The sequence below is a fragment of the Nannobrachium achirus genome (assembly GCF_963921795.1).
Source record: "Nannobrachium achirus genome assembly, chromosome: 22".
Taxonomy (NCBI): Eukaryota; Metazoa; Chordata; class Actinopteri; order Myctophiformes; family Myctophidae; genus Nannobrachium; species Nannobrachium achirus.
In genome coordinates this window covers 27,172,408-27,188,938 of record NC_137829.1, presented here as the reverse complement: position 1 = coordinate 27,188,938, position 16,531 = coordinate 27,172,408, and the positions used below count along the sequence as shown (strand labels likewise).

Below are 16,531 nucleotides of genomic sequence, written 5' to 3'. Positions count from 1 at the left end.
AAATAGATGAGAAGGATGTTATTAGAATGACACTGAGCTGATGCCTTAATAGCATGGTCACAGAATACATTTACATACATATACAATGTAATAATGATATATTATTATGTTATTAATATTATTAACTTAAGATAATCTCTTCATTAAGATGCAACATGCTCAGCTGAAGAATGTTCTCTTAATGTTCCTATTTTCCAAGGGCTTTTAAGCCGTGACATCATTTTGTAGGCAGAGGAGAATCTGCCCCCAGAGCATTTTCTGTCCCTCGCTATTTCAAAAACAACGACTAAAAAATAACGACTAAAGTATAATTCTAACACTTTCCTTTCAACAACAAAAAGAAGAAAAATGTGTAAATAGTAAAAATAGTAAAAAGATTCACGGAAACTGGGGGCAGAAATTCTCCTCTGCCTACAAAATGATGTCATACTTAACAGCCCCATAGGCTGAATGATTCATATGCCTCCTCCTCAATATTATATCCATTTCCTGTTGCTCTCCTGCAAACTGAAGGATCTGTGTAGAAAGCAGATAATAACAACCCGAGATTTGTTGGGCAAATTCGGCTAATATTGCAATGCCCCATGTGACATGATAACACTATGTCCTTAACCCATTTAGACCTAAGTCCGCCTGGAAAAAAGCCTTAAAAACCTATGGCCGATTGGAAAAATACCCCTAAAACCTGAGATTTTATGGAAAACTTCACAGAGGTGTCAACGTCTACTAAAACATTTATTTCTCAGCCTCTGTAGCAGCTAGAAACAAAATTTCAAAACTGTTTGATAGCTTACACCTTTGGCCTTCATGGGAAATTATTTGTCATGGTCCAGACCTTTATAATTTTTTTAAAAGAAATCTGCAAACTCAAACATTGTAATAAATCTTATAAAACGTCTAATAAATAATATATTTCTCAGCCTATGTAGCTCATAGAAACATAATTAGCAAATATTTGAGACCTTACACCATAGGCCTTACACCATAGACCACCACTTTGACAAGAAACAACAAGCACCAAAACTTTCATTTTCAATATTTCAATTCTAGTTGTTAGCTCCATATAACGGTAAATCTGGCGAGCGACATTTGTCATTATTATTATATGTGCGTGCGTGTGTGTGTGTGCGCCTGTGTATGTGAATGAATGAACCATATCATCATAATCATTTTATAAGTGTTATTACCTCTATAGCTGCAAATCTGTTGTTCTGGAGTTTGGGGTTGACTAGCTGTTCGGCTAACGTGTTGGTCTCTGAAACTAGCCGTCTCAAAGTGCGTCCGTGAAAAGTAATCCAGTCCTCATGAAATCCATGAAACACTTCTTCATCATCGTCGTCGTTTTCAAACATATCACGTAACAATAACAATGCCAATTCCAGCGGGTCCGGTTTGCCTTCGCTCAACGCGTCTTCCATTTCGCCGCTATGAGAAGCTTCACTGGGATTCTCCCAGTGCAGCCCCCTCCCAAACAGAAAAAAAACCCCAGAATGCTTTGCGGTAGTCATAGGGAAGCATACGTCATCGCCTCCTGATGCATTTCATTGGCCACGAGACCAGAAAAGGGTAAAAACTACAGGAAACGCAGGAAACGCATTTTGCGTTCCCGAACTGAAAGGTAAAAACGCATTTTGCGTTCCCGGTCTAAATGGGTTAATTGAATTGAATAGCATAGTCTCCTTACATCAAAATACAATATAAATCTTAACATATTCAAATAATATTATTGAAGTGCATCCAAAGGTAGTCAGTAAATAACTCGGGTATATCTCGGGTCATTATCTTAATTTTGGTCATTATCTTGTGACGACAAGTGTCAAACAGCATAACAAGCAGCAAGCAGCATAACATTGGGAGCTCTGGGCATCTCTCCAGAGAAAAAGCAGACATTTGCATGTGAATAGTTCTCTGACATCCTTCTCATGATGACTGTACTGTAGGTCTCCTAATATAAGGAAAACGGCCCAATTCACCAGGCAAGCACTGTCATTAGAGCCCGACCGATATGGGTTTACCCGTTATGTCGGACATTATTTGACTTGCCGACATCTGCAATTAAGCAGCTGCTGATGTGCCCCGATTTTTCAACCTGGCTTTGTTAGTACCTGCTCATGTAAACACACATAACGTTATTGTTTGACAAGAAGTAATTTAGATCAGAGTTTTTGGGATTTGTGACACAAAAACTGTATTTGTTTAATTGTTTCAGTATCTATCGTTAACTATGCTGTAAAACTGTGAAAAATATTTTTTATTTCAGCTAGTAAAATTCATTATCAAGATTTTTGCCCTTTTTATATCGGTCAAAACATTATCCGTGGTCTAGGTCAGGCAGGACTCTACTACAAAAATCAGGATCGCCATCAGACCCAAACATCTGCCAATCGGTCGGGTTCTAATTGTCATTCTCACTGGAATACTGAAACCTAATGATCAATAGGTGTTCACTGCTTCCCCAGGGTCCAGCATCCTCGGAAGTTCTCCAAGTGCAGCATCTCCGACTACAAGGAGTTCCTCTTGAAGGGCGGAGGGTCCTGTCTGTTCAATAGGCCAACCAAGGTTAGAGCAGCCTGCACATTTAGAACACATCCTTTAATTGACAGGCCTTGTGAATCCCACTCACTCTCTTTGCTTCTTTTGGCAGCTGTTCGAACCAACGGAATGTGGGAATGGATTCGTAGAAGTAGGAGAGGAGTGTGACTGTGGCGCAAGAGCTGTGAGTTTTCTCGTCAGGAGATTGTTTCTGTTATTCCGGGGAGAAAAAAACCATCAGAGTTAGACTGATGGATTATGCCCCTTGCTTGTTTATTTCCAGGAGTGCTACAAGGAATGCTGTAAGAAGTGTTCCCTAGCCAATGGTGCACATTGCAGCGATGGCCCCTGCTGCAATAACACCTGTCTGGTAGGAATAATGTATTATTTCTGTACGTGGGCCAAAACCTAAAAAAATATATATCTCAAAATAATACTTCATTATATTGTAACCGTTTTCTTCTTGTCTTCTCTTCGCCAGTTTTACCGCCGAGGTTACAGTTGCCGCTATGCTGTGAATGACTGCGACATCTCGGAGACGTGCACTGGGGACTCTGGACAGGTGTTTTGGTTTGGATTATCATGTTGGTGATTCAGTAATTGCATATTTAAAGGAGTAGTTCACCCAAAAAAGTACTTATTTTCTTTCAATTAAACACCCCATGAAGCCTTGAATTCATGGAGATTTTTTTGTTTTTGTCACATTCCTCAGCCAGGTGACTCAGCCAGATGACAGGTCATCGGTCAATAGGAGACTCAGTAGGAAACTCTTTGAGTATCCTAGCGGAGACTCTGCCGGTCATCAAACGATTGGCTCAGGAATGCGGCAAAAAAAAAAAAGAAAAAAAAGAAAAACAAGATTATTCCAAGGCTTCATGAGTTGTTTAATTGATTTACAATAAGTAATTTATAATAAGTAATACTCCTTTAAGACAATCTGCCTCGTTATTACTAAGAAATGTTTCATCATTTGCAGTGCCCACCGAATCTCCACAAACAAGATGGCTACTTCTGCCATCTAAACCAGGTATGGAGATCTACAGTATTACTCCGGCAACAGCTGTTCCACAGCAGCAGTCTCACGCAGTGTTGGGAACAGTGTAGGAAGAATGATAGTTAATGTGTCTCTTTCTCTGCAGGGACGCTGCTACAGCGGAGAGTGCAAGACCAGAGAGAATCAGTGCAAATATTTATGGGGGCCAAGTAAGTTTAAAATGCCTCATCATGTCCAGGTACCTCTAAAAATAATGCTCTTAAGACCCATTAAGACCTGAGACCTGATTCTACAAGTGACTTCTAAATCCTAACAGTTTTCGCAAAAAAAGATTATGTTTCTATATCAGTGGTGCTCAAACCTTTTCATGTCAAGGACTCCCCAAAATGATATTTTGTGTATTAGGTCACGGACCCCCATCTCAAAACATTTAGTTCCAGGGACGCCCAGAAGCAAAGATTTGAGTAACAACGTTATAGCAGATCTACAAGCTTGTAGCGCAGCATGAAGTGGCACACTATGAGCTTGTATTGTATATCTTCTATTTTTAATAGACAAAGTATAAAATAATGCTTTTTAGCTCAAATCTAAAATGGCCCAGATGCTTTCCCGGTCTTTGTGGGTTAAACACTACGGTCCTAACTTAAGAACCCCAAAGCTCTGTAATGTACTGGGACGCTCAAATTGCCTTTGTCGAAATTAACTGATCTACAAGCGCACAACGCGATGCAGTGCGGCACGTTGTGAGCTTTGTAGATCAGCTATTTTCTATGAATGTTCACCCCAGAATTGGGACACTGGAGTTTAAGTGGTTGTAGTAGAAAGACACAGCATCATTCATCACACTGCCAGAGAGAGAAACAAGACATGTTTGATTTCATTTTCTTATTAGATCCCCATTAGCTTACTGTACAGTCACAGCAGCGACTCTTCCCGGGGTCTCAGAAAGTCCGTAAAATGCTACAGTATATACAGCCAGTCTGTAATCCCCTCCTCTCTCTTCTATTATCTTCTATTTGCAGAGGCAGGAGGCTCCGAGAAGTTCTGCTACGAGAAGCTAAATACGGAGGGTACAGAGAAGGGTAACTGTGGAAAGGATGGAGAGAAGTGGATTCAGTGTAGCAAACAGTGAGCTAAACATTATAGCCGATTTCCATTAAGAAACAGTCAGCAGCCTTTTCCTCCATACATTGTTTTTTAGTTGTGAAAATCCACTTGTCAAGGGTTTAAAAAAAACATTTGATCATTCATACATATACAAACACACACACACACGCGCGCGCGCACATGTGCGTGTGTGTGTTACACTCACAGTATATAAAAATAATAAAAAATAACTGGAACAGTATTTCGTCACTGTCTGGCAGAAACCTTGTAACTCCAAGTTTCAAATGTGCAAGTTTTTTTGTAAATGAAAGCCCTGCTTCATCATACAAGACTGTTGCACAAAAAAAAGATCTACGAGCACACACCGCCTTGTGGTGCGAGGGGTTATGTGTTAAATCTTTTTATTATTATTTTTTTTTTATGACGAATAAAAACATTTTTTTGGACATACAAGGTTTCCACCCGACAACAGTGATTTGTATGAACAGGCCACTATGAAGCAGTTTTTAGGGGTATTTTTGGTGTACTGTTATAGCAATGGAAACGATACAGGGTGTTGCTGTCTCTGCGTGCTTTTGCAGTGATGTGTTTTGTGGGTACCTGCTGTGTTCCAACATTGGACGTGCCACTCCGCGCATCGGGGTGTTGAAGGGAGACATCACACCCACCTCATTCAACCACCAAGGCAGGCTGGTAGACTGCAGGTAAGCACTGTTTTGGCCTATTCCTTCTCCATTTGACCAGAGGTGGTAAAAGTACTCACGTTTTACTTAAAGCCATACCATGTAACATTTCCAATAAAACTAACTAACTATTGAATCGCTAAAGTTTTAGAACCCTAACTCTGTTAATTTCAGCCCCTAAAGCCTTCTGTAAATATGTTTTCTATGATCCTGGCCGGGGACCGGATTTCCCGGCAAAATTACGTCATCTGCATCATCCATATACGTTGTATATGTAACGGAGGTGATCCGAACCTCCCCACCTGGCTTCGAACCCGGGTCTCCCGCGTGAAAGTCCAACATCTTAACCATCACACCAAAGGGATATCCCTATGGAACGAGAGCAGATACTAGACTTTTGAGGCTTCAGGCTGGGGCTGCGACTCTCTCCGCCACACTCACCCCCCTTTGACCTCCTCCTACGGGGAAGCCCAGATCCGTGTCACGGCACCAATGTAACGGAGGTGATCCGAACCTCCCCACCTGGCTTCGAACCCGGGTCTCCCGCGTGAAAGTCCAATATCTTAACCATCACTCCAAAGGGATATCCCTATGGAACGAGAGCAGATACTAGACTTTTGAGGCTTCAGGCTGGGGCTGCGACTCTCTCCGCCACACTCACCCCCCTTTGACCTCCTCCTACGGGGAAGCCCGGATCCGGGTCACGGCACCAATGTAACGGAGGTGATCCGAACCTCCCCACCCGGCTTCAAACCCGGGTCTCCCGCGTGAAAGTCCAATATCTTAACCATCACTCCAAAGGGATATCCCTATGGAACGAGAGCAGATACTAGACTTTTGAGGCTTCAGGCTGGGGCTGCGACTCTCTCCGCCACATATATACGTTGGCCAATCACAGCGCCGATTATACACTACTGGCCAATCACAGCGCGTCTTGCCGTCTCTTCAGGAAGTAGCTTCCGTCAGCAACAGTGTTTACACTGGTGAAGGAATCTCCCCCAATCCTGGTCTAAAAATGACGGGAGACGGCTCTACGGATTCGTATCTGCGAGGCGGTCGCGGTGGTGGCACGGTCGCGCGGCCCGTTCTGGTGGTCCGCGGCGACTCTGGTCGAAAAACGAAAAAAGCAATACCGCTACTGACCAGTAGTTGAGCAACTTCCATAGTATAGCTTTAAATACAAGTATCAATGCGGCAATGTAGAAACACTCTTTTACAGGTAAACGTCCAGAATTCAAAATTGACTTGGGTAAAAGTACAAAGGTATTGGCATCAAAATATACTTAAAGTAACAATAGTAAAAGTACCCATTATGCAGAATGTCGCATTTCACAGGTTTCAAGTGTATAAAATGTATACTACAAGCTCACAATGCAACGCATCGCGACGCGTTGTGAGCTTGTAGATTGTCTATTTTCAAATAGCCAAAGTTAAAATAGAGCTGAAGTGATTCAGTAACAAGTGACTAAAGTTTTCTTATTATTGTAGTGGAGTAAAAAGTACAATATTTGACTGAGTAAAAGTATGCAAAATTGGAAATACTCCAGTAAAGTAAAAGTACCTCTAACCTGTACTTAAGTAAATGTACTGTGGTCCTTTCCACCACTGTCTCCGTGTACAGGAATATTCCAGTCTTTCTGAGTGTCTGGCCTGTCCTAATTTCTTAACAACATCCTGTTTTCCCTCCCGACACAGCGGTGGCCATGTTCTTTTGGACGATGAGACTGATTTAGGCTACATGGAGGATGGCACTCCCTGTGGGCCGTCTATGATGTGCCTTGACCGCAAGTGTCTGCCCATCACGTCTCTCAACATGAGCACTTGCCCCAGTGGACCCAATGGACAAGTGTGCTCTACCCATGGGGTGAGTCCTGATCATAGGCTGTAAAAAATAAATGGACAGAGCCACGCCATTGGTTTCTACAGACCGTAAATTAAGCCTATTTTTCCAGCAAGATAGTTGTTGTGCCGGTGAGGTGAGAAACTCTAGAGGGCTTATACGAGAACCTTGATCTTTTACGAGATCCTTTACATCTGTGGTTCTCAACCTGTGAGTCGTGACACCCCAGATGACAGCGAAGTGACATTTAAGGACTTTTAATAAAAAAAAGAAAGGAAAGAAAAAATACCATTAGGCCTACTGCATCAGAAGTAATCAACAAACTATACTATAAAATGTGTCAAATATTGGCCAAATTGTCAAATAATATAAGAAAGTGTCAACATTTCTGAAAATAAGACGATCTAGAACTCACAACGCCTCGCAACTCGAGGAGTTGTGAGCTTGTAGATCTCCTATTTTCACATTATTAATCTGTGGAACCGAGTCAAACTAAATGTAATGCCTCAGCTCATACAATTCCCTGTGCATGTCTGGGTGGGGGGGTCCCCAGTTCAAATATGACTATGTTAGGGGTCGCGGTCTGAAAAGGTTGAGAACCACTGGCTTACATAAGGTACAATTTGAATGTAATAATATAGAGAGAAGAAAACATGATAAAGTGAGAAAATAGGACAACAAAAGATTGTTCGTCTCAGATTGTTGATTCATTTATTAGTGATCGCGTGTATCAGATTTAGCCGCAATTTCCAAAAATGGCTAAATGAAGGACTTCACTGTGCATGCTCTCTGTTGCTCTCTGTATGTGCGCAGGTGTGCAATAATGAGGCTACATGTACCTGTGACACCACGTGGGCGGGGACAGACTGTAGCATGCCTGACCCACCCAAGGAGCCGGAGGAACCCGAGGACGAAGGACCCAAGGGTCGGTTTTCACCAATCTAAACCCAGCTTATCACAAAAGCCTGAATAGTAGGCCACACTGCTTTAAATGCAGCCTTTAGTAGAGCAGTCAAAGATTCACATGGAAATTATTCTTTTTTTTAATATATATTGTACTGCGATATTGCAATGTCTACCTTGTACTCTCTCTTTTGTCTGAGATAATTAGATAAATGATAATGTCTGACTGTAGTGGACGACGGTCAGGATATTACAAGTGTACCGAAATATGCCTTTAATGATTGTCCACATACAATGAAGCGAGAGGAAGGGTTATATAAGCAATCTTAACATTCCGCAACACTTATATTTCATGAACATAATAATATGTTATAGTAAAATAGAATAACCCACACACCGTCTGCACTTGCACAATAAGGACAACTTTATTTATGCAACATTTTGGTCAATATACCTTCAGGGCAGCTCATATTTTACGAACACAGATACAGTATGCTGTATACGTTAATGCTGTGTGTATTACATGCTTCATATCGTCGCTGTCGGGTGGAAACCTTGTATGTCCAAAACCTTCCTTTTTTGTTATTTTAAAAACGATTTAAAATAGTGAAAATAGCCGATCCACGAGCAGTAGATCTGCTATTTTCACTAGTTTTGTGCGACAGTCTTGTATGGTGAAGCAGGACTTTACGAAAAATAAACGTACACATTTGAAACTTGAAGATACGAGGTTTCTGCCTGACAGTGACAATATATTCATGTAATGAGCAGCTGGCACCTACACATCAGTAGATTTTCCCATAGGGCAGTACGGGGTCGGTCGACCTTAAGGGAAGTGAGACGGGGGTAGAGGGGGTTGTCACCCCGCCAAAGGGAAACAGCGTCACTTTTGCATCCATGAAGCAGAAGCCTGCAGTTTTTTGTTTTTTTTGACTGGGTGGTAATAATAATGCTCCTTCTTCCTCTGTGCAGTGAGCGTGGCCACTAACAGGCTGATAGGGGCAGTAGCAGGGACCATTCTGGCCCTGGGGGTGATTTTTGGAGGCACAGGGTGGGGAATAGAGTAAGCATTCTTTAACCCTTTCACGGCTCTTCCTCTCATAGTGGTCAGGGGCGTCACACCAAATTCTGGGCCCTGGGTACAAGGATTCACTGTGGGCCCCCCATGAATGTTAACTATTGAAAAATAGCAGATATACAAGCTCACAGCGCGGCACCGAGTGCCACGCTGCAAGCTTGTAGATCTGCTATTTTTGAAAAATTGTGGAAAAGGTGTGCAAGAAACCCATGTTTCCATGTCAGTGATGCTCAAACTTTTTCATGTGAAGGACCCCCAAAATGATATGAATTTGGCCACGGACCCCCATCTCAAAATATTTAGTTCCAGGGATCCCCCCGGAAGCAAAATTTATGAGTTACAAATGTCCGCTTAAAAAATACATATTCAAAGATTTGCACACATTTTCACGACTTTTTCAAAAATAGCAGATCTACAAGCTCGCAGCGCAGCACTCGGTGCCGCGCTGTGAGCTTGTAGATCTGCTATTTTTCAATAGCTAAAGTTACTAGGGCCCCTCCACCTTGGGCCCTACTAACTCAGTCCCACTTTCCTACCCCTTGTGACGCCCCTGATAGTGGTGCCTCAGTGTGCGGGCGGTCCCGTGAGCCGGCCTGAGCCCGCGTGTGCGTCGTCCCGGTGGCTTTGTGTTTCTCGTGTGTCCTCGGTGGTGACCCATATAAATGTCATGTGGTTGGACGTGTTCGGTGTTGTGTGATTGATTGATGGATCTCCCCCCCTCTCCCCCTCCTTTCTCCTGCCGCGACCCGGTGTTCCCCGTTATACTATGAGCCCTCTTTCCTTACCCTCCCCGTCCTCCTCTATTCCCGCTCCTTCCTCTTCCTCTTAGATGTCATGTGGTTGCCTCCTGTAATCCTCTCCTTTCTGGGGCATGTGGGGCGTATAAAGACAGAAGCCAGTCCAGTGAAGAGTCCAGATAGTGACCCGTCTTGTCAGTCAGTGCTACAAGCTGTGCGCTGGTGACTGACTGGTGCTCCCACATGACCATTTCCACAGCTTCTTCCAGCACACACAGGCTACATTGATCACCTGTCAATCTCTGTTCAACCCGACCCGTATGGTTTAGTGTCCTCCTGTTGGCTCTAGTCTTCCTGCACACAACCTAATGAGACAGACTGCCTCACACGGTCCTTGATAATCAATAACCAAACTACCTCAACTGACAGTCATCCCATAAAGGGAAGCTCATTAGTAAGACGCACAGATTCCGGGGCCTGAAAAAAAAAAGCATGCAAAATATTATCTGTAGACTGAATCACGCAACTGTAATACCTTTCTTATATGACATGTTGTCTGTTCTATGTGAGATCGTCAATGTATATATAGAGTTACATGTTACTTATACGCTACGTGTACTGTAGGAACTTATGTCTTTTTCCCCCCCATAACCTTTTTACAGGTCCTAGTGCCACCAATCTAATTATAGGCTCCATCGCCGGAGCCATCCTTGTGGCTGCCATAGTGCTGGGGGGGACTGGATGGGGCTTTAAGTAAGCAACACTGCTGCATGTCTCTCCTGCCGTAACTCTAAGCATCCCTGCTGCTTCTAGACACTGGGGTTTGAGCTCCTGCTGCAGAGTACAGACCTGGGATCAGTGGGATGGACACACATGCAGTACACCAGGGATTCTCAACCAGGGGTCATCGCCATGTTGGCTTGTGGTGGACATTTTTGTTAAAATTCAAATTTTGCCACGGACATGAGCGGACAATAATATTACCAGAAACACATAAAGAGACCATAACAGGTCTGTTACTGAGAGTGTCCAAATGACACTCTCAGAGTTACGGTGGTCCTTGCAAATAAGACCTTTGTGGACCACTAGTGGCGTAGTGAATCAGTGCATATTCTAAAGAAAACCTGGAGACTTGACATTCGGTAATTGGGTATTATGATAAAAAATAAGAACATTATAAGGGTGTGTAAAACAGAAAATCTAAAATTTGCCACGGACAAGGACAAGTCTTTGCCACGGACAGTGTACGGACATGTTGATGACCCCTGTTCTCCACCTTTTCGATCACAAGGACCCCCAGTTTGACATGCATGCACGGACCCCTTATTCGATACGATTGTCTCATATCTGCGACCCCAATCTACAATATGAAATACCCCAGTGTTAATTTAACTCCCAAGAGAGTATACATGTACTACATTTGGTTCCATTGGTTCCTAACTATCAATAATTTAGCTGGGTACCCCCCGGGAACACCCTCAAGGACCACTGGGGGTCCCCACATTGAGAACCAGTGTACTATACCTTCTTTCACACACACATGTGTCTTAAAATGCATACAGAGAGCATGTGCCTGTCACACGCTGTACATACAAAGAACTTATCCACCTGATTCCACCATGGACCCATGCATGATGTTATGGCTGGCCTTTTATTTGTGTTCTATATAAATGTATTACTTTTACTATAGGATAGGAAGGGGGGGGGGGGTGCTGGTCTTTGAATCTGTAGCAGAATCTCAAACTGATTGGACGGGTGAAGCTCAAAGCTTGACATGCATGCTCAGGACAGGACCACAACAGAGGTCTTTCTACAACAGAGGAGAAAAGATAGCTATTGTAGGTAGACCTTAAAGTCTTATTCAAATGTGATGTTGTAGGTATAGACCCTTTGCCTCTTCAATTAACTTAAGGAAGGAATTGCACTGTATGAAACACTAAATTGAAACTGAATTAATGAATGAGTTCCAATCGACCACTGATTAGCCTGCTGTCTTGAGCAACAGGGGTGTTGACAGCTTAAATCTAAATGGGCCTAAGGAGGAACTAATACTGCAGCCACCAGAGCATGCCACTTAGCAAAGCATCATGACTGTCACCAAAGAAAAAGAGAGATAAAAGAAAGATATTTCTGCATGTTGACTTGGTTGACTTGGAGGCGGTCAGTTCATTGCACAAAGGCTGAGCCCAACCCAGGATGATTTTGGTCCTGGGTGACCATGCTCTCATCACTACCATCGTTTTTTTCTCAATCCGGTACTGTTGGAGGGTGAGTTAAGTGGAGTGGTGAGAGAGGGAGAGAGAAGCCAGGACCATTTTGTTGGCCGCAGCCTTTGTGCCATGGCTGGCCACACACACCTGGATGGCCAGGCTCCGCCCATAGAGCAGAGCAGGACTCTTGGACCCGCCCACACCAGCTGCCATTGCTGCCTGCTTCACAGACCTGGTACTACAGACACGGCGCATTGCACTGCATGAGCCCACGCACAACAATAGTGCCAACCTTCAACTGGCCTACTATTGAAACAGGTGCATGACAGACTGATACTGTAGAAGCCCCACAACAAGCCACAGTACGGGGAGGTTATGCATCGCTCCTGTTGTTGTACAGTAATGTGTTATTGTCTCTCGTTGTAACCGTTGTTGTAGTGGTAGTAGTACTAGTTGTTGCTGCTGCTGCTCCTGTGGTTCTTGTTTATGTGGTTGTCTCCTCTTTCCTTCCTCTATAGAGTACATTGTATGTTGGCTCTTTTCTCCCAGATGGTTATGTTTTAAACTGAGCTAATGTCTTTCCACATCAAAAAATGGTAATGAAAAGTGTCTACTACACTTCACCTAGTAGTCAGATGTCGCACGCACTAGCTGGTAGGTGACTGTTCACATGTGGGCGTGAAGTTATTTACATTCACCAACATTGAAGTCCAGATATCATCTGCCTCATTGAACACAGACATACTGCAATTCGGTTAACTACAGGTTTGATATGACTGAGATCACATCCATCCATTTCCTTGACTTAGTGCTGTGCATCTTGGATGTGTCCTGCTTTGTTGACACCAACACAGTTTCACAAATGTAATTCGACTGACAGGATAACGGGATGTTCAAGGACTTTAGCGAAGGCAAAAGTTTCAAATATGCATAAAGGTCATTAAAAACCTGTCAAATGTATATAGTACTGTATATCTACATATCTGGATGTAAATGTTTTGTGAATGCAGACACTGCCCACTGTCTAGTATATTCAGACTAGGCTATGCCGGCCAATCAGGACTTCCTCATCTCACTGTCTTCAGCATATTCTTCTTTATAGGGTGTGGGGAAGTGCTTATAAATTGGATGGTAAGCACAATTTCCTTCTTAATTAAGACTTTTAAACACAACAATGACGAACCCTACTGCACATCAGCAGGTAGCACAAACATAGTGACTCAAGTACCACTCTGAAGCATCAGGGTTTCTGTTCCCTGATCATCGATCTAAAGCCAGCTGAAGAGATGAGTGTGGTTGCTTGTCCAGCCTGCATTGATTGTGTTACAGATGTCACTGTTACAGACGCTGACGCTTGTTTCTTCTCTCCCCATCGCACGACTGATAAGAAATGTCAAGAAGCGGCGGTACGACCCCAACGCCTCAGCCATCTAACCGAGGATGGATGGCGACCAGAGAGGGACTTCCTCCATGGCTTCCTTATTTGGCTACTCGACAGCTGGACTGCACTTATCTGCTGCTGACCTTTGGCATTAGATTTACTTGAAAAAGACATAGTGGACAATTTTAACAAATTCCATCGTAGTGGCATATAGAAACGCAGCCTTCTTCAACCCCCACCTCACCACCTAAGTACCCCCCACCCTGATCTCTTAAGCGTGACAGAGCTCCTCTTCCATCCTTTAGTGCCAGTGCACAGGCGTTCAGGCGGAATCCACACCACCACTCTCCACACCTGGCATGATTATCCGCACAAAGCGTTCTGCTCGCCGGCCCTGGCATGAAGAGCCTCCTCTCTGCAGGACTCTGCATGGCTACGACAAGCTACAAATATACAGCAAAAGAAAATACAAAAATACAAAAAATAAACTAAAGACAGAAAACACTGAATCATCCAACGGAGGAGATAGCCTCTTTAAAAAACAAAACCCCGGGGGAAGCCTATAAAAGGCATCCTCTTCCTTATTTCACTTATAGGTGCTGTAGATGATAAGGTGACAAAGATGTCTGCATGTAAGGACCCGTACGGGCCATGCAGACCACCGACATCGAATATACACACACGCGTGGCAAAACTGTACATAAAATGGGGGGGAGGGGGGAGTTCAGATTCCCGAATTACAACATATAATTTTACACTGACATAAATTGCTTTTCTTTTATCTTAGCATGTTGTATAGCGGGTGTTTTTGGCAATGTTACTGAAAAACACAGAAACAGAAAATAATTTGAGTCAGAATAATAAAAATAACTAATATTCAGTTTAGCGTTCATTAAAGTAGTCACGCACGCTGCAATACAGTCCTGTTCGAGGTCAAGGGGTCCGACACAGAGCAACAGAGAAAGCAGAGGTTGCATTGAGGCGCAGGACGTCAGTTCTACAGGTCCAGGCACAGTGACTATTACATGGACAGAGGTCAGGTATTTCAATGTTGCCAGGTCCTCATAAGTACTTCCAATAGTGACTCAAAAGCCAAAGAACCAATGCCCTGAACATAATGGATGTTGATGCACACAGAGCACTTTGTCTGTCTGCATCCAGCGGTGCCTCTCCCCAGTGCTGTGTGCACACACAGTCTGCCCACGCAGGCTCTCTCACCTGTCCAATCAGGTCTCACTAACAGTCCTCATTAACACCCACTATACTGGCTTGGCCTTGTGCTCTCATGAACTTCTACTGTAGAAAATCAAGTTCAGCTCTACTGGTACGCTGCATGCATTCACTATAGTGGGCTTATAATTCTATACGGGAGTTCCAAAAATCCGCAAGAAGAATACGCTACAAAAGATAGGTGCATGTCAACAACAAAACATTTAACTTTTATTTACTATGCAAAGAAAGATATTGCACAAACGTATGGGTTAATAATGATATCAAAATAAACATGGAAATACAAAAATCTCTGCTAATGAGCTAAACTTTTGTATTTGGCCACTCCCACACCTTTCATTTAATAGCTTCGAAATACTCAAAATAGGAAAGGAAAAAATGAAACAGAATTAAATTCACATTTCCAACAAAGAACTGAGAGAGCATCCTTTTACATTTGTGAAATTGGAAATCATTTTTGTGTCTTTGTTCATCCAATCGGACACTTTTAATCAGACACGCGCTGTTCAGTGCCTGTACACATAGAGGCCTAAACAGGTTAAGCTTGATTCATTCTTTGACGGTGTCGCGCGCCAAGAATAACCGACCTGCAAGCTCACAGCGCTTGTAGATCTGCTATTCTCGGCTGTTCTCGGCGCGCAACACCATCGCGCAATGGAGCATAAATGAGGCTTTCCTTGTGCAGGACTCTAGTTTCCAGTCCAGAACTGATGGTTGGTGTATTCCAGGTGCTGCCATAGCACTGGCATTGTGTAAACCATGTTAAGCCTAATTTATACTTTGCCGTACGAGCGACACGGTCGTATGACAAAGTATAAATGTGGCTTTAGTCATCGTCACGTGTCCCTCTCTCACTGCATTATGTACAGTTGGACCGACAAATAAACTACGGATGTATTTTATCTAAGGTTGTCTGTCGTTTTTGTGGTCTCTCAGCTGTTCTCTATGAAGAAGTGTTGCAATTGGAAACGCATTGCAGACCGTTAACTTACTGTAAAGGGGTATTTCACATTCAAATAAAATAAATATAAAACATACCGGTAGGTATAATCAATAAAAGAAAAAGGTCATGGAAAAATCCCCCTCACGCATTAGAAGGACCGTCTAAGTTTATGTATATTTTATTTGAAAGTGAAATATCCCTTTAAGCCTGATACACTTAAGTTGTACGACAAAGTAAGAAATGCTGCTCAAAAAGCAGATCTATAGATGCAATGAAAACAATGGAATCAGCTAGCCTTTACAAAGTTGACATGTATTTATGTTACTGGCTTGCTGATACCTTTCTATGGTAATGGTAAAACGGTTAAAAACAGTGTTAAACTATTTGACAAGAACCTTGGGATGTTTGATATCATCAACCCAAAATCTAAAAATGTACTATATTTTTGCTGCCTGTTGTTCATTCTATCTTGTGCAGAGTAGTATTATTGTTAAAGTGTCTGTGTCCTCTAGATAAATGATGTGTTTAGACTGGTAGGGTGTACTAGGGTCCTTGAAGTGTATACCTGCCAAATGACCAGTCTATTATGACAAGGCTAATCTATCTATAAATGCGAGAAGTCTCTGAGTGTCTGTCTGTCTGTCTGTGTGTCTGTAATCCGCGTATCTCGAGAACCGTTCGTCCCACCGGCTTCAGATTCGGCACGCGCGTTCCCCGCCGCGGCACGGAGTGCAGTGCCGGGTCTCGACCCGACCCGACGCACGGTTTTCCCGAACCGGCGCGAAACGTTCGGAATCTCCCTATGGGGGGTTGATTGTTGACATCAGGCTGTTCCGGAGGAAATCGGCGAAAGCTCTGACTCATTGTGACATCACTTCATAAAAGGCTCTGAC

The 16,531-nt window shown here is 43.2% G+C and overlaps 1 protein-coding gene across 1 annotated transcript in view; it reads left to right on the top strand.

Annotated features, from left to right (window-relative positions):
• The window catches only part of adam23b (ADAM metallopeptidase domain 23b), a 38,866-nt gene extending 23,331 nt beyond the window's left edge, over positions 1–15,535 (top strand). The window contains exons 15-26 of the mRNA XM_080753708.1: positions 2,460–2,559; positions 2,645–2,716; positions 2,816–2,902; positions 3,014–3,094; positions 3,509–3,559; positions 3,672–3,735; positions 4,549–4,654; positions 5,215–5,337; positions 7,012–7,180; positions 7,970–8,081; positions 10,537–10,627; positions 13,473–15,535. Of these exons, the coding sequence (XP_080609834.1) occupies positions 2,460–2,559; positions 2,645–2,716; positions 2,816–2,902; positions 3,014–3,094; positions 3,509–3,559; positions 3,672–3,735; positions 4,549–4,654; positions 5,215–5,337; positions 7,012–7,180; positions 7,970–8,081; positions 10,537–10,627; positions 13,473–13,518 (1,102 nt within the window). The 3' untranslated portion in view covers positions 13,519–15,535. The remainder of the gene's footprint in view (positions 1–2,459; positions 2,560–2,644; positions 2,717–2,815; positions 2,903–3,013; positions 3,095–3,508; positions 3,560–3,671; positions 3,736–4,548; positions 4,655–5,214; positions 5,338–7,011; positions 7,181–7,969; positions 8,082–10,536; positions 10,628–13,472) is intronic.
• The last annotated feature ends 996 nt before the right edge of the window (positions 15,536–16,531 follow it).